Source organism: Podarcis gaigeae, assembly GCF_964106915.1.
Source record: "Podarcis gaigeae genome assembly, chromosome: 8".
Taxonomy (NCBI): domain Eukaryota; kingdom Metazoa; phylum Chordata; class Lepidosauria; order Squamata; family Lacertidae; genus Podarcis; species Podarcis gaigeae.
Genome location: NC_139684.1, coordinates 31,240,488 through 31,267,433, shown reverse-complemented (window position 1 = coordinate 31,267,433; position 26,946 = coordinate 31,240,488). Strand labels below are relative to the sequence as shown.

General features: G+C 43.6%; 1 protein-coding gene across 8 annotated transcripts; it reads right to left on the bottom strand.

Annotated features, from left to right (window-relative positions):
* Positions 1-1,904: 1,904 nt before the first annotated feature.
* Positions 1,905-26,891, bottom strand: LOC310849816 (uncharacterized protein F13E9.13, mitochondrial-like). 8 transcript variants are annotated; one of them, XM_083750561.1, is made up of 8 exons: positions 25,627-26,439; positions 24,807-24,882; positions 24,308-24,366; positions 23,609-23,691; positions 15,649-15,829; positions 8,465-8,615; positions 7,286-7,413; positions 1,905-2,185 (listed from the first exon to the last, which is right to left on the bottom strand). In XM_083750561.1, the coding sequence occupies exons 1-8, from the start codon at positions 25,856-25,858 to the stop codon at positions 1,995-1,997; spliced, it is 1,101 nt and encodes a 366-aa protein (XP_083606687.1). In that variant the 5' UTR covers positions 25,859-26,439; the 3' UTR covers positions 1,905-1,994. The 8 variants fall into 8 exon arrangements, with proteins under 8 accessions (XP_083606687.1, XP_083606683.1, XP_083606685.1 ...); XM_083750557.1 differs by lacking the exons at positions 24,308-24,366; positions 25,627-26,439 and adding an exon at positions 26,796-26,891; XM_083750559.1 differs by lacking the exons at positions 24,308-24,366; positions 25,627-26,439 and adding an exon at positions 26,602-26,710.
* Positions 26,892-26,946: the final 55 nt, after the last annotated feature.

The window sequence follows — 26,946 nt, the reverse complement described above, 5'->3', positions numbered from 1 at the left end:
GTTGAATAGAAGTCATTTGCATAATCTGGAGATGTATAAGAAACATTGCTTTGGATGTGCTTCTTTTCTACTCCCCCCCATGTTGTCCCTATGAGCATTTGTATTTCCTTAGGCAGTGGAAGCCCCCAAGGCAGTGATCCAACAGTGGAGAAACAGTGCAGGCATTGGCACTGATTTATGGCGAGATCTTGCTGTAATCTCATGAGATCTCATGGAGTGCAAGACCTCACGAGAGCTCTCACCATAAATTGGTGCTGGTGCTGCTTGTCTGCCAACAGCAGAGGTGGCAGGCAACGCAGTGGCAGGCGGCATGGCAGAGCCGAGTGGCAGTTTCTGTTTCCCCTGACTTGTGCCCTGGGATTCCAAGGAGTTTGTGCTTCAGACCCTGAAATGCCCATTGAGCTCAAGGCAGCATATAAATTCAATACATTAATACATAAGCAAAACAAGTGAATAAGTAAATCTGTGTCAGGTTGATCCTGTGCCGGGATAAGTGACCATTGTCACTTATCACTGAGCCTCAAGGAACATACCAGATTGTAGAATGGTCCATCTTGAAAACACTCTGAAAGACTGAGCTTAGTCATGCATGCATTTATAACACAAGGCCTGCCATAACTCGTGTTGAGCTGTGAATGTGAAACAGCAACTATACAGGGAGGAAAAATATACATGATACAACATCTCAAGCACACTTTTCACCAAAGACAGTTCACAAATGATTATTTAGCGTCTTATTTATTTATTTATTAAAGTATATACTGCCTATATGCCATCCAAGCAGTTTACAAGTATAAACTCAATTATAAAATCCGTAAGCAATTAAAATTCACAATAAACCAATTCAATCAAGGCAACAAAAGCTTCCATGATTTAAAAAGGCAAGAAAACAAGCCAGTTAAAATTTCTAATAATTAGAACAGTTAAAAAACGCATAATTAGATCTCAAGTTCAGGGGAATACCTGCCTAAACAGGTGTGCTCTTCAATAATGATGGGGCCTCTTCGCGTTTCAACAGGGAGGTCATTCTACAAGGCTGGTGCTATCAGTGATAAAGCCCACCTCAGTGCTGCACATTCAGCAGAGAGTCATCAAGCGATGAACAATTTAGCTGCACTTCATATGTTGCAGCTGCAGTATGGGCACAATGCTGGGACCCTGGCACAGTTGGCAGTAATTACTGCAAATAACCAGCAATGGTTAAGATGCTGGGCTTCCACACAAGCAGTTTTGTCTGGACACAGCTCCAACAGCACCAGCAATGATTACACTTTGAATTAGATGAGTATAAAGGAGCGAATTGAGTAATCTTATTTCCCCCCCCCCCTTGTTAACGTGCATCACTGAAGTAACACATTATAGCTTCACCTTCCCAGTAATGAATGAATGTGACTTCCAGCAAGTCAGTATTTGTAAAAAGAAACACACACACACAAAACCCACCTCACAACTATCACCACTCCTAAACAGTCATTATCGGTGTCTCTTAATGCAGTTTCTAAATGGCTTCCTAGAATTGTGTTTATAACACTTGAAAAACATTATGCTGTTTTATTAGCTGATGTCTTGGGTTCTAATGGCAGGGAAATCTAAAAGTGTGCCTTTGAAGCTAGTGCTGATTTCATTGGGGGGGAAATGTAGCATGACAAAGGAAACATTTGGACTGCTTTGGGGCAGCAGGGGTGAGTGGAAGATGGGGAGAGACTTCAGACTTAGAACTTCTTTCTGGTCTTTACAGCAAAGGTGGCTAAGTTGTGGCCCTCAAGATATTGTTAAGACTCTCCCACCCGCCCTAAGGCAGCACAGTCAATGGTCAGGAATGATGGGATTTGGAGTCCAACACAGGATCCCCTTAGAATAAGGTAACTGGTGCTTCAAAAAATTCTGCAACATTCTGTCACATGGAAGGCTTCAAGTTACAAGATAAGGTGCTGGGACTAAATGATACATAGTGGCATAAGGGCTGTGTATGATTACCGTAGGATCCAACAATGTCACACTCTCAGTTCAGCAGCGTAATCCATAAACCGCTTCACACGATCCGGGTCAATGTTATTCGCCCAATAGCTTTCTTTCTTGAAATATGAACCAACGATCAAAGCATTTGCACCCAAGTAGTTCTTCAAGTTTTCCAGAGTCACTCCAGATCCAACCAACACTGGTATCTTCACAGCACATCCAACTTCTGGAGAAAATTAAGTAGGGAAACTGATTTAAAAATCCCTATAAATGAAGGCAAGCTGTGGCAATGGCCACATACGGTGGAGTCTGGGTATTACATACTTATTTAAAGTGTGTATTTCAATTCACAGCTTCACATACTTCTAAGGTTTAAGAGACAAAGGTCCAGTTCAAATGTATTTATCATACATCTTCTTAAGAAATGCATGAGGTTTTTGCCCACACACTACATCCTGCTGCCATTCCATCCTCTCTTGGACCTTTGGAGCAATCAATCACAATTGCCTATGATTTCCAAACCACTAAACTGTGGTTCCTGGGACAAACAAAAACCAAACAGAATCTTAAACCAACTTCACTCTGTGGTTTAAGATTCTGACTTGTTGGGTTTCTTGACCACTATGTTGTGATTAACCCAGAAAATCTTCATATGGCCATGGTTTCCTGTAACATCCAAATTGGGGAATGGGAATGTCCTGGTATGTCCCACAGAAGAACTTACGGTCTGCAAATAAAAACATCCTGAAGATCCCAGGCCACAGAGAGGTTAGGCTGGCCACAACTAGAGCCAGGGCTTTCTCGTCCGCAGCTCCAATCTGGTGGAACGCTCTGTCACGGGACACTAGGGCCCTGCAGGACCTGACATCTTTCCGCAGGGCCTGTAAGATAGAGCTGTTCCACCAGGCCTTTGGTCAGGGCGCAGCCTGACCCCCTCCTCTGGCAATCTGCACAGAATTTTGCTTAGTGGTTGCCATCAATTTGATTTTAATTAATTTTTATACAGTAATGAAAGGTTTTTAGAATGTTGGATTATTTTGATTGTTGTTAGCTGCCCTGAGCCCAGCTTCGGCTGGGGAGGGCAGGGTATAAATAAAATTTATTATTATTATTATTATTATTATTATTATTATTATTGGGAAGCACAAGGACAGCGTTTGTGGCAGGCACAGTCTATTAAGCGGAATGTGTACATTCAAACCAGGACATAGAAAAGCGTTCTAAGGGAAGTCCTTCTCTATTATGAACTCAGAACACAAGGAATAAAGCACTAGGGGGAGCTTTTGAATGAACAACGCCTATCCACCACCCATGACTCACAGTGTCCTCACTTCAGCTGCTCTGATAGCAAACAACATTTGGTTTCTCTAGGCATAAATACCAGGAGGCGCTAGGGCTTTTGACCTTGCTTCATCAACAGCAAAAACTTTGCTGAAGTTGGTCTCAAGTAGCCCAGTGCTGGAGAAAGGGATCCAGTCCAAGGGCCAGATCCAGAAGTGGCCAACCCTCCATAGGCTCCATTGACTGGATGGCAAGGCTGTCCACCTGCCATGTCAAGGGATGCAAAGCTCAAGCTTCTTCCTCGGCATACTCTGATTGAATTCAAGCTATGGCTGCAAAGAAAGAATCTGGACTACACTCTAAAGTGTGCTCCAATTTATTCCTTTGCAGCCAGGTGGTTGTTTTTTTAAGGCACCTTTTTCTGTTGCCGTGCAGGATGGCAGAAAAGTGTGCCAAATAAAAACAGAAACATCAGATTGGGAGCATACATACGAGTCTTTCTGTGCAGCCTCAGGGTGAACTTGCCAGCACCCAACGTTACATGATGTCAAGCATGTGAAAGATGGCTGTAGTTCACTCAAAACAGCCAGGGAGACCAACCTACAAGGCCTGGCGGACCTAATTAAGCCCATGGGCTGAAGATTACTCCTCACTCCTATGAGCAGACTTTAGCAGAGCTGAGTCCCTCTGCACTCTGCCTCTTGCTCAGGCATAGCAAACTTGGCCTTCCAGATGTTTTGAGACTACAATTCCCACCATCCCTGACCACTGGTCCTGTTAGCTAGGGATGATGGGAGTTGTAGTCCCAAAACATCTGGAGGGCTGAGTTTGCCTATGCCTGCTCTTGCTGGTCTGCTCCACTACTTCCGCCTTTCTCTATTCCTGGGCTGACTTGTTAAGTGTTAACATTCCTCTTTATATCAAGATGTATTCAGTAACCACTGCACCATACGAAATGCTGTCATTAAACTGCCGTGTAGCACACTGTCTTTTTTTTTTTTTAATTGCTCCATTAATTTGAAAGAGCCAAGAAACACAGCAACAAGGCATACAACTCCCACTTCCTATGACCAACATCAAAAAAAGAGAAGCATAGCAATGCTGGAAGCAAATGTGATATAATCTCACTCTCCTCCCTTTTCAGTTCAGCTTTCAAAGAGACAAGTGATCAGATCAAAACACAAATTGGCTTAAGCTGTCAATGGGTTTATTTTGTAATATGATGAAAGGAATCCAATTGTGTCTACACTTAAGCAGCAGCAGGGTTCCAGTGGCAGAGACAGGCTCAATTTGCTGTCATAGATCTCCATTAGAAGATAGACAAGCACTCTCTCCTTCTATCTGTCTGTCTGTCTGTCTGTCTGTCTGTCTGTCTGTCTCTCTCTCTCTCTCTCTCTCTCTCTCTCTCACACACACACACACACACACACACAAACACAAAGCTTGTTTGCTTCGTTTTCACCATTCAGAATTGCTGCACTAGAATGAGCTATGCTAGCTACCTGTGAGGCCACACGTGCCACTGAGTAAACACTCAGGAGCAATTACAGCAAAGAATCCACACCCCGTGTAGGTGTGTCGCAGAAACCTCTGATGTATTGTTTTCTTGGAATCACAGAATGTAGAGTTGGAAGGTACCCCAAGGGTCATCTAGTCCAACCCCCTGCAACGCATGAATCCTGTCCACAGCTGTTCTTGGGCGGGCTCAAAATACCAGCCTTCTGGCTAACAGCCAGACACATTGATCCATTGATTGACCTGGGTCATCCCTTCCATTATCCCCCTCCAAAAGAGAAGTAAAAAAACTGTCGGCGTTGATTATATTCTATGCTTGAAACATCTGAACTCTACGCCAAGGAAATAACAACAACAACAATAATAATAATCCCCGATTTGAAGAAATCTTGCCTGTTGGACATATTACAGATGACATTCCTAGAATGCCACCCTGTAGCATTTCACAGCATCTCTAACACTTTAGATGGTAAAAGGCAACTAGGTTAAGAAAGTAGACAGTAAGTTGGCCAAGACTACATTTCTGTAGCTATTGCGAGTCCAAAAAAACTTTGGTTTTGGAGACATCAGGCTATTTTGCACCACTTTTAACAGTCATGGCTTCCACCAAAGGATCCTGGTGACTGTAGCTTGTAAAGCAGTCATCCCCAAACTCAGCCCTCCAGATGTTTTGGGACTACAACTCCCATCATCCCTGACCACTGGTCCTGTTAGCTAGGGATGATGGGAGTTGTAGTCCCAAAACATCTGAAGGGCCGAGTTTGGGGGTGCCTGTTGTAAAGGGTGCTGACCACACAAAGCTTCAGTCCCCAGGATTCTCTGTGGTGGTTAAAGTGGCATAAGAGTTACTTAAATGTATGGTGTAGATATAAACTTATTAAAGCGGAAAGTGGCTTAAACTGAAGCTGAGAAGATTTGAGCTATATAGAAGGAAGAATGTGGCAGAGCACTGGAGCACTAGAACATATTGCCTAAAGTGGTGGCAGTATGACTCTGAACACCAGCTGCTGGGACTCAACCACTGGTGAGCACAACACTATCATCCTCATGCGCAGCTTGCAGGCTTCTCAATAGGGCATCTGGTTGGCCACTGTGAGAACAGGATGCTGGACCAGATGGGCCATTAGACTGATCCAGAAGGCTCTTCTGATGTTGTTGTTTTTAAATCAGTGGGAGCCTTGAAGAGCAGATTGGATAAATGGCTGGATTAGTTTGGCTGGATCTTGCCCTTGGTGGCAGAGTTGGCTAGACAGCCTTCTTAAAGGAACAAGTGCCCATTTCAGAAGACCAGAGAACTTTGACAAAGAATGATATATAGGACTCTTCCTTATTTCAAGAAGTTGTCATTGCTGACTCGTGAATCAATGAACTAATCAGAGATCAAAACAGACTATTTTGCCTATTTGAAGTAAGGACATCAGGGATAGCATCTTTGCCCCCAAACCTATCAGGCACTTAATTGCTCCAGCTACTTTCTCCTAGGACATGCATCAAGCATTTGGAACCAGCTAGCAAAATCAAACTCCCACTGGTGTCCAGTCACTATTATTTATACTCCACTCTGTCAGATGTTGTTCTTCCTGCTGGAATGTCAGACCCAAGTGCAATCTCCTATTTCTTTCCATGTTAAGAGTTATGTTTTTAATTTACCTTCATTAGAAATAACCTTTTAAGAAAGGTTATGAAGAATGTCATCATTCATGAGCAACAGCTATCAAAAAGCAAGACTTTCCGTCTTTTCTTTTTTTTAATTAAGAGAAATGAGAAATATGTATGTACATATCCACTTTCCTGGCTAGCTGCTTAATACGACAGCTACTTATACCTGACGGGAACTGAAACATTTGCCACAACTGGCTAGAGAAAGGATGCTACTGGTAACATACACCCTTTACATTGGAGAAAATGATGCCCAATTGCATTATACTGTGTAAGAGCTAAAACAATGGACACATGTCATGTTTGAAACAAACAAATCTGCACGCACTGATTAAAAAAACCAATACAATGTACGTAAGCAAGCAATATCTCAATAGAATTTTGAGTCATGTTTGGTCCAGGGTTCATCCGAGTTCATAATCTAGCAAGGGGAACACTATCTCTCTAGCAATAGTGAATCTGTATACTTCATGTGCTGTTGCAGGCTTCTTGGTGGCTGATCCCAGATTTTGGGACTCCCTTCTCAGAGAAGCTAGACTGGGTTCCCTTCATCTCGTTCTTCCACTGGCAACTAAAGATTGTTTTATTCCAACAGGCCTTTCAAAACTAACTTTTCTTCCTCTTCTTCCAGGAAAGGGCTTTTAATAGCACTACGATGTTTTTATTCTTTTCATTATCTGTATTTTAATAATTTGTTTTTACAATGTTTTAATTCCATAGTAGTTTAATTACTTTTTAATGATGCTCTTTCTTGTGCTTTTTCGGCTTTTTGCATTTTGTGCGCTCTATTTTATCTGTAAGCTGCCTTGAGTCTGGGGGAAAGGCAGGATAGAAGTAAATACAATAAATATAATCGTCATAATCATACCACCTTCCAGTTCTTTGGGATCTGCCTCCAATCCAGTAGCAGCTCCAGTCAATATGACCCCGTCAGCCAGAAAGAATTCAGCAGCCTTAGCCGTCTCTGCTACACTGACATCAGCTGTCAGAGCGTGAGAACTGCCAACAACAGAAACCCAACCTGTTTACTTCTGGCAGCCATACCAAGTTATTGAAGCTCACCACCACCACCACCACCACCATGAAGTGGAGGGCCAGCTTTCCAGCACCATCATAATGTAATAAATCAAGGAAGTGAGCAAATCACTCACAAATGACATTCTACACTCACATCAGTGTAGCTGGTGTTCAGACATTCAATCTCTCCAGTTGTAATTATATAGCAAATATTTTTAGTCCACACATTCCCAGATTACAGTGGTGCCCCGCAAGACGAATGCTTCGCAAGACGAAAAACCCGCTAGACGAAAGGGTTTTCCGTTTTTGGAGGTGCTTCGCTAAACGAATTTCTCTATGGGGTTGCTTCGCAAGACGAAAAAATCTTGCGAGTTCCCGTGTTTTTTTCTGTTTTTTTCCGCCCTTTCCCTAAGCGCTAAGCCGCTTATCAGCTGTTCCGCTGATAAGCCGCTTCTCAGCTGATCGCTAAAAGCTGCTAGACCGCTAATAGCGCTAATCCGCTAAGCTGTCAGTGGGCTTGCTTCGCAAGACGAAAAAACCGCTAGACGAAGAAAATCGCGGAACGGATTAATTTCGTCTTGCGAGGCACCACTGTATATCCCAGAATGCTTAAGGACTTAAGAAGAGCCTGCTGGATCAAGCATTAATTTTTAATGCAAGTTGCATTAGGGTTACTCTGTGAGAAATACAATTATTCAACAAGTAACAAATGCAATTACTATTGTTAATTATATTAGTGGGCCATCTAGTCCAGCATCATGGCAAGCACAACCTGAGCACTGTGCATTCCTCCAAGTGGTAAAATCCCCCAAATTCTCACTACTTTAAAAGGCTAAGTTGGGAGTGAGAATATATGTAGCTGCAGTAACAGAGCCAGTGGTCTACTGGTGGAAGACTCAGTTGTAAAACTTAGGGCTTCTGTCACTTGTAAGTGGTAACCATACAAATTTAATGCAGGCGAAAGCCGACTCACTGACAGCGCATGTTTGGCAAGTATAGGTTTCTAACACATTTTGGCGTGCACCCTAATTACCTGTGTTTCTTTTTAACGTCAGCAAAAACCTGAATGCGTTCTGCTCCAATTTGCTTCCGGTATCTGAGCAAGTTGCCAGCACAGGCATTCAGAATCCCTTCATCTGCCACGTGAGAAAAAACAAAGCCTTCCGCTCGAATGAAGTCAAGACCTGCAAATGACAAGAATACTGTGATAAAGCTGACTGAGGGCCAGGCAGGAACTGTAAATCACGGTCACTTACCAGATGTATCCCAGCACGAAATGGGATACATTACGAAAGGTCAGTGGTCCATTAGCACACAGAGTGTGTACACAGGAGATCCAAAATTAAATCACCGCTCGGCTGTGATGTTTGCTAGGTGACTGTTTGCAAGTCGCTGTGTCTTGGAACATTGATGCCCTGATTTGATCCCCCATTACAATTCATTGATTCGTAAGTCGTCAAGTACAGTACCTTGGAAAAAGCAAGAACCTTAATCGAAGGTCTCTTCATCAAGGGGCTGTGCACTTTGGGTCTTCTGGGATGGACCCCAGTTCCCTTAAGAGCAGGGTGCTCAACATCAGGTCTAGGGCTAAAATGCAGCCTTCCAGGACCCCTTTTTTGGCTCTCAGAACTCTCTCCAGTCCACACCCCTCAGTAGTCCTTCTTGGTGTGGCAGGAATGTGTCACTGAGTTCTGATCATGCCCCCTTTCTTGCCTGAATGGAGGGCAGAGAGGGGTGTAAAGGGAAAAAATTAAATCTCTTGCTCTACCAACTTTTGCCTTTGGCCCTACCAAATATGTGATACTGCTATGTGGTCCTTGAAAGGTGATCTAGAAGGAAATGTGGCCCTTGGGCTGGAAAGGGTTTCCCGCTCTTGCCTTACGAGGCCACCTAGTCAATTCTGCCTCCCAGAACTAGATGTGATTAAATTAATCCAACCATTTAGCCGATGCTCTCCTCTAACAGTGTGTACTAAGGATAATATGGGTGCTAGTTCTGCAGCTCTGTTTCTGCCTCTAGAAAAGACAATTACACCATCAGTCACTATGATGCCAGGTTCTCCCTTAAAGTCATGGATTTTGCCCTGAAATCTAAGGAACTATTTTATACAAGAATCGAAACTATTGGTTCCTTTGCCCAGTATCATCCAATCCGATTGGCAGTGCCCCTCCAAGGTTTCAGACAAATGACTTTCCCCAGTCTTGTTACCAGAAAATCTGGGACTTTCTACACACACACACACACACACACACACACACACACACACACACACACAGCTTTACCTGTCCAGAGTAAAGCAATAATGCTTGCAATAAGTTACAAGAACCAGAAGGGGTCGATGAAGGCAACTTCTTGTTCCCTTACTGGTTTCCTTCTTGAGTAAAAACTTGCTACTTCCTTCCTGCTTCTTCTTCAGTGTTAGACATTTTGTTGTTGTCATTAACCTCATGTCTCTGTGATGGCCACATGTAAGCTTGTAAATGAAAATGGCTTTGCTTGCATTAGGCTTCCTCAATTCGTTCAGCCCATATATATTTCTGCACTCCACTGCAATATATAGACAGAACTCTTACAATACCACTAAAGAAATAGAAATCCTGGCTTACGGGGACCAAATCCGTGATTTTTTGGGGTATTATTAGCACAACGCTCCAGTCAGTTGTGCAGAATTGTAGCAGGGAAGCTAGGAGGGCACAGAAAGCAAAGGACCAGGGTTTAACTTTCATGTAATGAATGCTAATTATTACATCAGATACTAAAAAAATACAATGAGGTCTCAGGTGGGGTCAATCTAACCCAGACTTGTGGACTGAGTGTTCCCAAATGTTATCAAGAGGATGGGAAAATGATAGCTGCAGTGTAGGCAGCGCCTGTATCTTTATCGCCGCCATAAATGTTCCAGAGACCCAATAATATGCATCATTCTGTGCAGCCTCAAACAGATGTAGTTAATTAAATCAGGATCTACGCACAGGAAATTAGGCACTACTGAAGAACACATGGTACACCTGTTAATAATGAAGCAGTTGTGAACAAAGCTTGGTGAGCCGTTTCAGACATGGGAGAACTCTTGCCATTCCCCCTCAGAAAGAAGGAATAATCAAGATGGCATGCAGCTTTTGCCAAGACAATGACATAAATTGCTTTTTGATGTTAAAAAGAAAGAAAGATGTTCTGCCGTAAAGCAATGCCTCAAATAAAAAAACCCCAGACAATAATGCTGAACTCTTTAGCAGAGATGTAAGGTTAACTTTGTAGAGTCAGTAGGTGAGGATAAGTAAGAGTAGGGGCCTTTTCTGTGCCAGCCCCCAAACTGTGGAACTCGCTCCCCCTAGGGGTGCATTTGGCCCACCACTGCAAACCTGAGGCCATTAAAACTAAAAAAACCCCATATATTTGGGGCTTTTGTTCTTGGAGATCTATATGATGATAGATAGCTTCATGACAGCAGGATTTTTATATTGTTTTATTTAATTGGCCTTTTAAAAAATGATTGCTAATGCTGCTATTGTTTTGTTTTGTTTTGTTTTGTTTTGTTTTGTTTTGTTTTGTTTTGTTTTGTTTTGTGTGTGTGTGTGTTGTGTTTCTACACTATGAAAACTGCCTTGAGTGGCCTAAGTCCCAAAAGGCAGCCTTTAAGTAACTGTATAAATGAATAAAATAAACATTCATCCCTCAAAGTGGATGCTGGCTCTTAGATGTTAATTTTGTGTTAAGTATCCATTCTTATTTCTTCACAGCTTCCTTACACCCTTATTTTTCTTCCATCAACCTCCTTCAGATCAGCTTTTGCACAGATTTTATTTTATTTTTTTAGGAGCAGGGGTACAATGTTTTTGTATGTCTAGGGTCACCATCAACAGCCCTAGAAGAATCCAATAATTGAGAAACAGAATCTGTGTGTAATCTAGAAACACTCTGTATTGCTTTTAAATGTTCATGGTGTTTTTACATAGCTCTGACCTTTTAAGAGGGCTGCATATGAATAATTTTAAAAATAAAAAAAAGCACATGAAGACTAGATGCAACTATGGAAAGGCACTGGGAGTCTGTTTCGCACCAAACAAAAGCACCAAACTACACTAGTGGTTTTACATTGAACCTTCAGTACAGCAATGAAGATGGGCTTTGCTCTCCACTTAAAACAGCCTTTAAACTGGCAGTTTTGCATATAGGAACAAATTACAGTTCAGTAAAGATCTACTTACAAAAAAAACTGTAGTCTTAAAAAATATAAAAGCCTTGGGCAAAGATGACTGAAGTACCATTTGAGATACCACCCTGAGAAGTAAAGGACCTCTGGATGGTTAATTCCAGTCAAAGGCGACTATGGGGTTGCAGTGCTCATCTCACTTTCAGGCTGAGGGAGCCAGCGTTTGTCCACAGACAGCTTTCCAGGTCATGTGGCCAGCATGACTAAGCCACTTCTGGTGCAACGGGACACCGTGACGGAAACCAGAGAGTGCGGAAACGCCGTTTAGCTTCCCGCCGCAGCGGTACCTGTTTATCTACTTGCATTGGCATGCTTTTGAATTGCTAAGTTGGCAGGAGCTGGGACAGAGCAATGGGAGCTTACCCCGTTGTGGGGATTCGAACTGCCAACCTTCCGATTGGCAAATCCAAGAGGCTCAGTGGTTTAGAATAAACAAAGTGTTTATTCACTGCATTTCAGCCTAAAGGCAGAAGGAGAAACATATGAAGCTGCTTACACTGAGTCTGACCACTGGCTCGTTAGAACTGTCAAAACTGACTGGCAGTGGCTCTCCAGGACTTCTCCTTCCCAAGCCCTGTTTGGAGGTGCCAGGACCTTCTACATGCAAAGCATTGAGCTGTGGCTCTTCCTGCCAACCCACAGGGGACATGCCACCACAGGTGACACCATCTCCTGTGGTACATCTCCTGTGGGATGGCAGGAAAGGCTGTAACTCACAGATGTGCATTATCCCACTATTTGGGTAAACCATCCAAACCAGCGTTACTGACTGATTTCTGTATATTTGTCACGGCCTCAGCCCCTGCCTAGGTCTCCTTGCAAATGTAGCATTGGGCTCCTGCAGAGAAGCCAGCCTTCAGAATGCACACTCTTCTCAACTTAAACGCAAATTCCGCTCTTTCTTCTTTGTCATCTTTAACCATGGTTTCGTGTTACATCCACAACCGATGCTAGCCAGTCAACACGAACCAGCTGACTTGTAAGCCTTGGTTGCTTACAAACCCTAGTTAAGAAGGGTGCCTTTTAAAGTATTATCCATGGCTAACATCAATGCAGATATAATGAAAATAAGGAAAGGGGATAAGTCTTTTTGCCAGAATCAAAGTGTATGGCCCCCAAGCTGGCCCCTGATTAGCAAACCATGGCTTTCAGGGAACAGCATTTGCACTGGGCCTTAGTGACTGTGCTAAATTGAGTTTGTGGTAAGCTGTGTGAAGAGAACTGATAATTATGTTTGTCAGCTTATGCATGCCTAACAGCTGCCAGAGCCTATCCACGCTTACTCAGAGGTAAGTCCCTTGGGTTCAGTTGTATTTACTTCCAGCTAAATATGCATAGAGTCAGGATCCAAGGGTGATGTGAATTGCTAGAAATCTGTATATAATTCTAAGTTCTAGGAAACTGTTCTGAATGAAGTTGAAAAGATAATTCAGCGGCCAATTTAATTCAATATAAATGAAGATTAGAGTGTTATGCCTAAGCAGAAAAGGGGTAAAATTGTTCTAAGTAGCCTTTTCTAAAATCATAGGAAGAATGTGAAAGAGAGAGGAGGAGAAATAGTTAAAATTATTGAGTGCACCTGAATATGAAGACATATCTGCTGTCTAATCAATTCTGCATATTGAATGAAGATCCTAGTAGTTTAAGTAAACTAAAGCATTCATCTGCAACAGCGAAGTAGAAAAAAATGGCATTATCATTTTTTTGAAAATAAAATGCAATATGTAAAAGCAGTGCCAATCTAGGAAACAGATGTTAGATATAATAGACTATTCATCTGTCACAGTTTGCATCAAGATACATTAAAGGGATTGTGTAAAAGTAATGTATGTTTTTAGCATTAATCACCTATCATTCTTGAATCAGACATATCATAAATGAAATGCTAAAACTTTTATATGAGCATTCCAGCAGGCAAAAACAAGGCTGCATTAGAGCAATTTGTATTATTAATGCTCGTGCCATAAACAAAACTGACTTTTTGCTTAAATATAATTTCTGTGCTTTTGTCTGAAACTTACTCATAAACCAAGTTACAGTATGCCCACAATGATTCTTATTGTACACGCCGCTTAAGCACAACAGTGTGTAACTGTGCAGGTTTCCATCATCTCCTCAACAAGCCTGTGAATGGAAGTGGCCAGCATTCAAAATTCCCATTGTTCTAGGCGTGTTGTGCGACAGGGAATTTCATTAGCGCTAGCAGTTCCTGAGCTCTGGGCGCAGTTCTGCACCTAAGATCTCAGATCAAAACTGCAGAGTGGAAGGAAAGGAGGACCTTTTTCTGCCTCTTCCAGCTATTCTCTGAAGACCGGATAAGAGACCCTCTTAAGAATATTAGGGGGGTGGGCAGGGGAAGGACTAGACCATGTGGAAAATGAACATAATATTTTAGCTGAAGTTCATTCATTTTTAGGTTTGTATTCTTGCTTTAAAAAAGCATGCCTAGACATTCCATTGTTGCGTCCACAACCTAGGTTTAAGGTGCCATTTAGCTCCTAGCTTTCATCTCTCAGTTTCTAATACTGGAGGCGGCCGCTACTGTTCCCATTTCAGAGGAAGGTGACCAAAGGTGAGCTATAAGAACACCTAATGGTTGCATAGATGAGCTAAAATTTGAATCCAAAACCTAGGATGGGCACTAGCCATTGGCCTACAGTTATTCTCCTTAAATTCAGGTTAATTTAATTTATTCTTAAGTGAATTTCATTAATTCAACAGAGGTATAATAGTTCATTACAGCAGATTACCGTGATATCCTGAGGTGTAACTGGAATTTGATGAGCAATGATAATGATTTAAATTAATCCCTTATACCATTTTATAGAACTAAATGGAAGGAAGCCATCAATGGATATTTATCATGAAGAGGCATAAAGCAGGTGTTAATACGGTTATGGGGAACAAGAACTTATAATGTGCTTTACTCTACAGCACAGAAAATATCCACCCGAACAACACAGTTTCCTACCGTCGCCTAACCATGGTTAGCTGCAGTTTACAAAGAGGGTAGAAGCCAATTTGCACACCCTGGCCAAAGCTAACCAAGCTTAGCATCAGCACTGGTGCATGCATAATGCCATACCTTTGTTAGCTCTGAAAAAGTATGTGTGTGAGAGAGAGCAATTCATGTGTGAGAAGGAAGGAGGTTTGGGGAAATGAGAACATTATGCCTCCTTAGGGCTTGTGAATAGGACACACATACTTGAGGGGTGTACAGCCTAAACCTCACTCTCTAGGATTTGAAAAATGTTGGTAGGTAAGCTTATGCCAGTTGAGAATGGGAGAAGGTAAACCACTAGAAAGAGGTACGCCTCAAGTGATTTATTTTATGAAGAATATCCAGCGTGTTCAACCATTGGTCTTCCTCATGGGCAAAGGGTAAGAATACTTGGATGCGCTATAGGAAGGCACATGAAATCCTTTTATGCAGTGGAAGACTCAGAAGTACTACCGAATTCAATGGGGCATAGTTCCAGGTAAATGGGTTAGGAATGCCGTTTTAGACATGAAGCGCTACTACTAGTACCCTTTGCCATCAGCTTGAGGTCCACCTTTTCCTTCACTCCGCAGGTATACTAATGTCAACTCCGCCCACCTTCTGACTGTGGAAATACCACACTGCTGAGGGAATAAAACAGTCATGTTGGCTTTGCCAGAAAAGTGTGGTGAGCTTGAGCAAGCATGTGAGAGCCCGTGTGGTGTAGTGGTCAGGGTGTCGGGCTAGGACCTGGGAGACCAGGGTTCAAATCCCCACTCAGCTTTGAAGCTCACTGAGTGACCCTGGGCTAGTCAATGTGTCTCAGCCTGGCCTACCTCACTGTTGCTGGGGATTAATGAGGAGAGGGCAGAAAAGACATACACCACCTTCAGTTCGTCAGAAAAAAGGTGGGATATAAATGCAATTAGAAATGATAATATACCGTACATAAAATCTGGTAAGCAGCCTGTGTTTAGGTCTCAGAATGCCAATACAAAAAGCAATCCCAAGTCAGTTCACTTACCAGCAGCAAGAGCGACTGCTATAGCATCTTGGTTTGCAGCACTTAGGATCTGAACACCCACTGGGAGACGGGGGCACGTCTGTTTCACAGTGGCACAAATGACTGCCATGGCTGCAGTGATTTCTGCACCCACACCAACTGTGTACGGCCGATCATGCATATTTTCTACAATCAAGCCATCCTGTTGGAATTAATATAGAGCTATTAAAAATCAGAAGAGCTGCTCAGAAATAAACAGAGGGCTCTGCACACAGTGGATAGACTGGCAGATAACGCTCAAGGAATTTGCATTGCAGCCATGCACAACAGTGCAGAATCTGCCTTCCTAGCACAGAATCTGGAGCCTTATACAGTATTCGAAGACTTCTCAGTTGTCACTGCCAGAAAAGTGCTTAAGTTACAGGAGAAAAGACTTGTGAGCTTTTATTAAATCTGCAATCCATATACTTTGCTTGAGCCAAATCCCATCTTTGTCATATCCTTCTAAAAAAAAAAAAGCTAAGGGAGCCATCACAAGAGGTAAGGTAGCTGGGACCCCTCCTATGCCCCGCCCCCAGTAATTCATGCAGGAGTAAGAAGGAATACTACTTTAACAATGCCAGTATATGTAGCCAAGCTCATTAAAGAGTTTTAGGGTCCCCTGCAGATAATAGCAGCAAACAAACTAAGGTGTAAAAAAACCTGCACACCTTCAAATACCTCTGCAGAAGATAATTTTAAGTGAGAATGACTCTGCTTGTACAAACCCCCGCTTGCTAAATGCTGACCCAACAGCATGATTTTTGTAAAACAATCATAAAAAATTAACGTTGTGCTCAATTACAGTATATCCCTTTCAAATGAATCTGAAGTGCAAAAGCCATTAAATTGTAACTTTCATTTTCACCAAGTCAAGCCTTAATTTCCCCAAGAGAACAGGGGGCCTTGGCTCAACTGCAATAATCGAGGGATCTGATAACCGAAAGGAATTAAATGAAGACAGTAGAGGAGATGCTTGTTGAGAAGAGCTGGTGGTTCTGTTTTTTGACCTGTTTTTCTACTGAGAGATTCAGAAAAGAAGCAAGTCACTATTTCCTCAGCCAAACCAAACTCACAGGCCTCTTGTGAGGATTAATGGGGTTAGGGGTGGAAATACCATGCAATCCACCCCAAGTTCATGATGTTATCAGGGTGGTCTTTCAGTACTATTTGTGCATGTGGAAGCTTTGAGGCAGTCTTACTGCTTCACTTCCAACCAGTACCTATCCTGTAACTTCCTGATCAACTCCCGTAACTTTTCATACCACAAATTCAAAATTCAAATCATACGGGGTGGGGTGGATGTTATGTACTCAAGTTCTCACCCTGGGCCAGCAGGGGGATACTGTAGATAGTTCAGGTCCACATATGCAAATAAGGGATCGAAAGTGACGTTCAGTGATTGGATAGTTACAGAAAATGTTTACTGTTGCGTTCTAGTGGAGCTCTATATAAGCAGACTGGCTGAACCCTTCAGTTCAGTTCTGTTCTGGCGTGTGAATAAACAAGAGCTGTTTGAAGAATCACTGTGTCGTCTGATATGTTCACCCACAACTTAACAGTGGAGTGGGAACATTGTTCCACTTTTGTTGTGCTGTCGCCCCTCCAAACAGCAAAAACTTGGTAGCATTGTGGAAGCATCACAGAACAACCAATAACGCAGAAGAAACCTACCACAAATTCACTCTGATTGTGTCAAGAACATGCTGCAGAAGGGGTTCCTAGTCTTTTTACAGGGGCAAGCTGTAGCTGCCCACTCGGACCATATTTAAATTATGAAGCACTGTGTTGCAGTTTTGCCTCTCCTCTTTCATTTTGGGTACCGCCCTTTCTTTCCCATTCAAGCAATCCGTGGCTGAGCACACGTTTCATTCCAAATCCATGTTCAACCCTGTCCACTGAACTGCCCACTGCTGCTCCACTCGACAAAGTGGTAACTAACACAAGGAACCAACGTTACTCAAATTTTGGATTCAAAATTGCTAAATGGAGAAGTTTTGCCTTTTCCTGCATTCTGTAAACGAAGCACTGCATCCTCTGTGTTTTGGAGCACATAGCTCCACCCTTTGAGTACAGCTCAAATTCTAGACAGCAGACCATTATTATTTTTAAATGACTTTAAGGTCTTCTGACGGCACTTAGGTAAATTTTTTTAAAAAAATCTTATATTAAAATAATAAATAAATAACAAAAGACTCGAACATGATTCGTTTGAGTACGGCCAGTTGTGTATACTAGCTCTAGACCCATTAGAAAAATCAATATGGTTTTACATTTTATTGCTCTAGTATTTTCTTCACTTGTGGGTGGGTCGGGCACTAATAAAAAATGAAAACAAAACTCACCCACAGCAATCAAGCCTACATATTTTTCTTTTCTCAGATATTTGTTTGTTTTCAATATTTTAGCACATACCACCACTCACAACTCAATTCTGCTATCAAATTGGTGATTAATTCCAATTGCAGGATATGTTAATTTAAAGAACAAATACTACATTTTCCGGAATTTACATAGCTGCCTGCTCAAATATCTTTATATTTTTACGGACATAAAAAGTATGTACCTACCCCCTCACTTTCTACTATTTTTGTGTTTTTACTAAATTAGCATGGATGTCTTATGTTATGATACAACACCTCTCTATTATATCACAGAATTTACTAAAGAAGCAGAAAGAAAACAGGCAATTTGCAGGTTTAAACACATTTCACAGCACAAATTAATGACTTGCTCACTTCGGCAGCACATATACAAGTTAAAAAAAGAGTTCTTGAAGCCCTTTCCAGTGGAATCTGAAGATGGCTCATATTTTTACTTGGTGTACATAATTTCATTTTTACTTCCCTCAAGTGACTATATTCTGCTATTGATTTCATCAATGTGCTTTGTTTATACTGTATTAGTGCAAAGCCAAGCAAAAACAATAAAAACTTTTAAGCTGATCCACTCTTAGCAAAAATGGCAAAGCTTTCAAGTTGAATGCCTGCACAAGCGCACACACAGACACACACACACACACACCTCACACACAGTGTGGCAAGAAACCACATCAGCAAACTATCACATCTGGGAGCTCCCCAAATAGGATTTATTGAAGGGTGCTTGGAATCATAGAATTGTAGAGTTAGAAGGGACCATGAGGGTCATCCAGTCCAACCCTCTGCAATGTAGGAATTGTAGCTGAGGGGGTCCTGCAGATCTCAGGATTCTTTGTGCATAGCCATGCACCTTAAATGTGTAGTGTATATGCAGCTCCTGTGAATTAGGTTAGACTGAGAGGCTATGATGGGCCCAAGGTCACCCATCCTGAGCTTCATGGCTGAGCAAGGACTTGTACTCTAATGTCCAGGAAAACTATTTTCATTTCGCCACATAAATAGACATGGAATGATCATAACCCTGAATAAGTGTGCAAAGGTTTGCAAAAGTTTTTTTAAAAAAATAGGGAGGAAGTCAACACCACACTCTTCTGATCTTTCCACATTTCAGCTTGCCACATGGAAATATCTCTCCCCTCCTCCCCTTGTGTGTTGTTCTGTTGGTTTTCCAGACCTCCAGAATCAATTGAGGAGCATGGCAGGAGGGAGGTGATACTGCACTAGCAGGACTTGTTCTGGTTTCTATTAGTGCAACTACTTAATAGAACCTGGCCCTAAGAGAATCACACTTCCCTGAAAACAGCCAAATAAGTACTGAGCATGTTCAGCAGCCAGAATTCTAGTATGGGGTGGGGGAAGATTTACTTCTCTCTGTACCATTCATAATTTTTGTTTGAAAAATTTAGAAGACAATAGAAGATACGTAGGAGAAAAGGCATCATCAAAATCTACAGGGTGCAGCCTCTCCAGTGACACTGACGTTTTACAAAAGGCCACGCATGAGGCAAGAAGTTCAGCGATCTAGTAAAAGCAATAATGTTGGTATATTTCCCGTCCTCTGTAAAAATGAAAGCCGAACATGGCAAAATTGAGAGGGTTCTAAACTCCTTGGAATCTGTCACTGCATATAATCTTGTCATGGCAATTTTGATTGTGTTTGGCAAAACAAGCATATCGCAGCTACAATTTTTCAGCACAGATGGCATCATGTCTGAGCATTCACTTGTTTTCATTAATATGCTCCAACATTATAAATCTTCCATATTTATTATGTTCTTTTAAAAAAGCACTAATGCATCAAACAAGCCACCTTCTATATAGAAAAAAAACCCTGCGGATCTGCTTTCATCAGTCATGTCTGCATACTACTTTGAGACAGGAAGATGTACTTGTAATCCTCTCTATTCTACTCCACTGTTTCAGCAAAAAAATTTTTAAGGGGCTAGGGAAGAGTTATAGCTACAAGAAAGACAGCAATGGATAGAACAATCACATTAGCATAGATCCCCTCAAATCAGTGGTAATGCATGAGCGTTAAAATGCTACAGTCTATAATGGTTTGGTGAGATCCAAAATGCACAGTAAGTCAAAAATTGTAATGGCAAGTCAGCTTTTGAATTCTCCAGAATCAAAAGCTGAACTTTTCATCAGAAAGGCTGTTAAACGAAACAAGGGAGCAAGGAGAGGAGATTGCGGTGTTGCTGCTCCCCAAATCTACAACTTATAATAATAACTTTACAGAAGGCAGACGTTTTGCAGACCTACCGTATTTTTCGCCCCATAGGACGCACCGGCCCATAGGACGCACCAGGTTTTTTGGGGGGGAAATAAAGAGAAAAAAAATTATTTCCCCCCCAGGCGCTTGTGGGGCCGGCAGCGGGGAGAAGCGCTCCTCTCCCCGCAGCCCGCCTGCAGATCAGGTCCGGGGACAGAGGGAGGACACGCTGCACCTCCCAACTGTCCCTGGAGCCTGCGGGGCAGGCAGCGGGGAGAAGCGCTCTTCTCCCCGCCGCCCGCCTGCAGATCAGGTCCGGGGACAGAGGGAGTACGCGCTGCGCCTCCCAGCTGTCCCCGGAGCTTGCGGGGCAGGCAGCGGGGAGAAGCGCTCTTCTCCCCGTCGCCCGCCTGCAGATCAGGTCCGGGGACAGAGGGAGTACGCGCTGCGCCTCCCAGCTGTCCCCGGAGCTTGCGGGGCAGGCAGCGGGGAGAAGCGCTCTTCTCCCCGTCGCCCGCCTGCAGATCAGGTCCGGGGACAGAGGGAGGACCCGCTGTGCCTCCCAGCTGTCCCCGGAGCTTGCGGGGCAGGCAGCGGGGAGAAGCGCTCTTCTCCCCGTCGCCCGCCTGCAGATCAGGTCCGGGGACAGAGGGAGGACGTGCTGCGCCTCCCAGCTGTCCCCGGAGCTTGCTGTCCCCCCCCAGGTGCGCTGCGCTAAGCCCGAAGCTTGGGGCGTGCGGAGCTCAGCGCGCCCCAAGCTTCTGGGTGCTGGCAAGGTCTCCGCTAGCCCTGGGAGAGCCGCACGGCTCTCCCACGGCTAGCGGAGCGCTGCACTAATCCCGAAGCTTGGGGCGTGCGGAGCTCAGCGCGCCCCAAGCTTCTGGGTGCCGGCAAGGTCTCCGCTAGCTGTGGGAGAGCCGCGCGGCTGTCCCAGGGCTAGCGGAGCATTGCGCTAATCCCAAAGCTTGGGGCGCGCGGAGCTCAGTGCGCCCCAAGCTTCTGGGTGCCGGCAAGGTCTCCGCTAGCCATGGGAGAGCTGCGCGGCTCTCCCAGGGCTAGCGGAGCGCTGCGCTAATCCCAAAGCTTGGGGCGCGCTGAGCTCAGCGCGCCCCAAGCTTCTGGGTGCTGGCAAGGTCTCCGCTAGCCCTGGGAGAGCCGCGCGGCTCTCCCACAGCTAACGGAGCGCTGCGCTAATCCCGAAGCTTGGGGCGTGCTGAGCTCAGCGCGCCCCAAGCTTCTGGGTGCCGGCAAGGTCTCCGCTAGCCTTGGGAGAGCTGGGTCTCCCACGGCTAGTGGATAGCTTCCTGAAGCCTGGAGAGCGAGAGGGGTCGGTGCGCACCGACACCCCTCGCTCTCCAGGCTTCATTTTTGGAGGGGAAAAAGTGCGTCTTATAGGGCGAAAAATACGGTAATTGGATTCACAACTCAAGGTGCAAGAAATAGTTGCACCCAGGCTATTGAAAAAAATTAAGTCATCCAAGTTGTTGACCATTAAAACAGGGGGAATCCAATTTTAAACTATGCACTATGTGAAGAAGTAACTCCCTTTGTCTGTTCTGAGACTTCCAACATTCAGCTTCACTGGATGACCTCAGCCTGTAGTATCAAGAGGAAGGGAGAAAAACTTCTCTAGGATTCCTTATCCCGTATCATGCATAATTTTATACACCTCTCTCATGTCCCACACTTACTCGCCTCTTTTTCTAAACTAAAAAGGCCCCCAAATAGGGAGGTTGTTCAGCATCATGATCAACTGGGTCACCCTCTTCTGAATCTGCTCTTGCTCTAACAACAGTGTTTCTGAGGTTTTGCCACCAGCACTGTGCACAGTACTCAAAGTAAGCCACTCTGTATGTAAGCCAGAACTGTATTATCTATGCTTATAACCCTTTCTCCACCTGTACTTCAAGACCACATGTAAATCTACTGCATTCCCATCTCTGACTTATCCTGCATTTCCCCCATCCTTTCTTATACACCATTTCTGTCACCCACCTGTCCCAAAAATCTTTCCTGTTACGTATCTTCATCAACTCTTATCAATACACCCATTGAACTTTCTTCCATTCTTTTTTGGCCTTCGGTCCTTTTGTCAGACTAAATTTAGACCCCTCACTTAACTATGGCTGTAAAGAGGTGCGACTTTATGAAGCCATACAGAACACTTACGGTAAAAAAACCACAAACCACAATCTTTTCTAATTAAAAAAAAGAAATCACTCGAGAAATAATCCCAGACCCAAAACTATGGTTCATTTAAGTTCTGCTTGAAGGCTGGTTACCAGGGCATCACATCACCACCATGCCAGGAATTTATATATTCACTGCAGGCAGGTTGATGGAGAAGTGTGAAGCAGCACAGGAATACAGGGTGCAATGGAATGTGTAAAGCATACCCTGACCTTTTCAAAGGACATGCACCCCGTTAAAAATCTGCTGACCTATGGAAATTACTGCAACACCTGAGGACCAATGGAAATTCATTGGTACCTGACTGTTGTTGCCTCTGGCTCAAAGTGGCCTTTCAGGTCTTGCCTTCTAAATACACACAGCAAAAGACTGCTTTCCGTCGACAGATGTATCACAGTGACGTTGTGGCAACAGTACAGACAAGTGCAAGCTGCATTTGCTGTTAGGCTACGCTGCTCTTCAAAAACCTTAACTACAACAGCCAGGAAGTGAGCACCAGAATGATAAAAAGACGACGGCTTGAACATATATGATATGTATTTAATAAACACATGCAGTGCTGTAGAGAGTGCCTGACCATTGGTCCATGGAGCTCACTTGGTTCGCTCCAAGGTCCCAAACAGAGGAATTTTCCTCCCATTGCTCAAGATTCTTTAACTAGACAAACCTGGAGCATTATATATACAAAAGCAGAGCTCTGCCACTGAAATATGGGCCCTCCTTTTGTATCTGCTTCATCTTAAACTCCTTCATGCTATGAGAAAAAGGGATTGGCAGACTGTAACCAACTTGAAAACAGAGTGCTGTGTAATTTTTGTACAATGCTACATTTTTTCTGTATGTTTTTATTATTGTCTAGTGTCATTGTTCCCCACTCTGGGAAATATTGAAGAGTGCATTATAAATACTCAAAATAAATAAATAAGCATCAAAAGAATGAAATTGGAACCTAAATATATACTTTAAAATGTGCACTCCAGTTAAGTTGATGGATTGCTATTTCAGACTATTTACAAAACATTATTTTTTGTTTGAATTTCAAATGCACCATCACCACTTTTTATTTCAATCCAGAATTTTGCACAACATTCAACTATGTAAAACATTAACTAGGAAGTTCCAATAAACAAAAGAGAAAGGAAGAGATAGCTCTTACAACTCCTGCAGCCTTGTAAATCTCAGCTTCCTGACAGGCTTCTTCAATGATCTGAGGCAATGGCAAGGTATTCCTTGGGGTTCCTGCAAATATAAAGTTGTCACCACACTTACACAAACACATACACACACTATAGCTTTTAATGCCATCAAGGTTATGGCTATTCTATTCTGTGGTGAGTGACAAATTAACTTCCCTTGTCATATGATCAACCAGTGACAAGAACAAATTTCACATATTGGCTATCAGCCCGTCCAGAATCCCCTTGTAATGCTTTCTTACAAATTACCGTAATACCATTTAAGTACCATAACTGAAAAAGTGAACAATAAGGCACTTATATAAATGGCAGGACTTCATATGGACTGTAATAGGTAATATTAAAAATTAATAATAATAATACATGTATAGGATTTATTCAGATGCAATGATAAAATACGGTTACAGGAACAGGCCACAGTGATGCTGCCTTCCTCTTTTGAAAAGATCATAAGTTTTAGCTTCCATTTTTTTTATTAACTGCAGCTCATATTACATCCAAACTCAGAAGAATTGTGGTTGATCTTACCTATGGTTTATTGAAAAAAGCCAACTTCAGACCTTGCTTTAGGAAGCTGGCTTATTTCAACAGACCACAGTTAAGATGTACCACAGTTTAGGGTTACTAAACTGTGTTTAATTAAAAATGGAAGCAAATACCTCTGATCTCACCATCATGCCTATGAAGGGAAGGTCCAAAGCCTGTTCTTGTAATGAAGCTATAGAAGGGTTCACTAAACTTAAAAGTCAGGCAAAGTATCCTAGTTTTGTATATTCCTTTATATTAGTATCTGGATAATTTAACAAGATACTGTTTTGGGAACAAGTCCTACATAGCCTCGGGCTAACCAGAAAATGCAGGTTAAAAAGAACAAAGTCAATACAACTATTCATTAATAAAATCACATTAATATATATGATTTTCTGACAGCAACATTTTAGGAAGTATGAAATCCATAAACATGTTTCATTTGGATAACTGAACTAACTAAGCATTAGTTAGCCATGCATCCCTTTTACGTATTCCAAGGTACCTGGCAGTGCCTGGCTTTTTTTGAAGCACAGAACATCTTTGCCATAATAAATTTCCCCCTAGCACCTGTTAATATTCTCTCCTATCCGGTTGCTTCAAATAACAATTAAAAAATGAGGCATTCACCTGGCAGCGCTTTCACATGGACCATCCCAATGATGACTGATCGTAATCGCCCGAAAAGCTGCAAAAACTTCATCATCTAGAGAGATGGAAAGATCCTCATAAGCATATGACTAATTGGTTTCTTTAATCAAGTAACAGGCCCCAAAAGCAACATCTTGCAAATGAGAACAGTCTGCTTTTGTTTCTTTACTTTCTTTCAAAATATTCACAACCTTCTTAACTCTGTGGGCCCTCATTTTATACAGAATAGGAATTTTATCTATAGGATATCTTACCAGGTTTTCCATCACTTGGGCAGTCCCATTTTCTAACAGCAGCATCAGTCAATTTACACATATTTAAAACTACTTAACAGAAAAAGTAAGTTGTAATGATGGATAATTTCTTTATAATGTCCTCCGCCAGTGGGAGAGATGGGAAGCAGGGCTCATTTCATCAGCTTTGCTGGAGGCCCAGTTCCATCAGACACCTCCTACTCCTGAACAATGTAAGCTGGTCATTACAAGAACAACAGTTTTAAGAATTTGTTCCAAAGTTTGACTCCCCACCCTCCACTTCCCTCCCTGTCCCTTTCCCCATGTGTGCCCTGCTTTTGTAAACTGTTAGTGTTGGCAGGAACTGCTTTCCTTTAACTGACTGTATGTAAGCAACTCTGGGAGCCTTTTTAGCAGCAGAGCGGAGTACAAATGATCTAAACAGAAAATACAAACTTACGCCAGGGCTCTCTTGTGTCCTCTAGAACAGTGGTTTTCAACCAGTGTGCAGTGGCATCCCCGGGGTGCCACGAATGATGGTCAGGGGTGCTGTGGGCAACACTGACCTCTGTCCCTCTTTCCTCTGATGCCCTCTGCCATTTCGGCCTCCCAAAGGATTGCACAGCTGTTTGTTACAGCAGCCCTGGCCACAAGCTCTGCAGGTGAATGTTGCCTCTGGGGCTGGTCAGGTGTCCCTGTTTGCCAGGAGCTGAGGCGGCCTTGAAGTAAGCAAACAAGCAAGTGGGTGAGGGAGCCCAGCCAACTAGTCCACCAGCCCTTGCTGTCCAGAATGGACATACAAGTCCCTGGGCCCTGTGGGGCAGTGTGAGGAGGCACCTCTCTTAGGTGCAGGCAGCTCAGAGACCAGGGCCATCAGCAGTGGCTGCCCAGAGGACTCCAAATGAGAGGGGAGAGGAGAGGAGGCTGAGGGAACACTCCACAAGGGAGGGTGTTTGAAAAAGGGTGAGAGGCTGCCAGCTTTGCAGGCAAGGGGTGACATAACTGGGCTCCTGAGCCCCACAGGGGTGAGGCAGAAAGAATGCAGTTGGTCAAGGGATCCATGGACTCAAAAAGGTTGAAAACCTCTGCTCTAGAGAAACCTTATTCATTGAACTCAGACATGTTGTGCTGTAATCACTGCTACCAGCAAAAGGTACTCTGCACATGCTCAGGTGCGTTTTCCCTGAGGAAACTCCTCCCAGCCTTTCCCATACTCAAAAAAGTATTAGAAAGCAATAGAAACACTTAAACATGCAAAGGCCCGGCCCCCAGGTTTGTTTGTTTGTTTGTTTGTATGTATGTTTACATATTAAAAGCAACTCATTGCACCATCTCCCAAAGAAAGCTCAATAACTTATTGCGCCATCTCCCCCAAAAAACTCCACTTTTTGCGCGCCCCCCCCCCATCAAAAATCCTGCTGGTCTTTCCTCTCAATATTTCCACTTCCCACTCAATGAATCAGCCACATTCTGTATATGCTCAGAGGCACCGAGACCCTGGGAAGTCGGAGGGGAGAAGGGGGGGGAATAGCCGGCCGTATAGAGAAGCGCTTCCTCGCCCTCTTCCCGCCCCAAGCAGAGGAAGGAAGCGACCGCCCTTTCTCCTTCCCGCTCAGCAGCAGCTGCAGCAGCAGCACCGCCTCTCCTCGCAGAAGCCACGCCCCGGCCACGCCCACCCGCAAGCCACGCCCCCCGGGACCCCCCAAGCCAACCTGGGCCGGGGCCTCGTGCTCACCTGGAGGGCCCCCCTCTGCCCCCCCCCCCCGCGGAGGCGCCTCCACCTGCCCGAGCCTAGCCTTAGCCTGGCTCCAGGGCGGAGGGGAATGGGGCAAGCAGGAGGCGGCGGCGGCGGCCCTGAGGCGGCAGAAATGCCCGCGCTCGGGGCC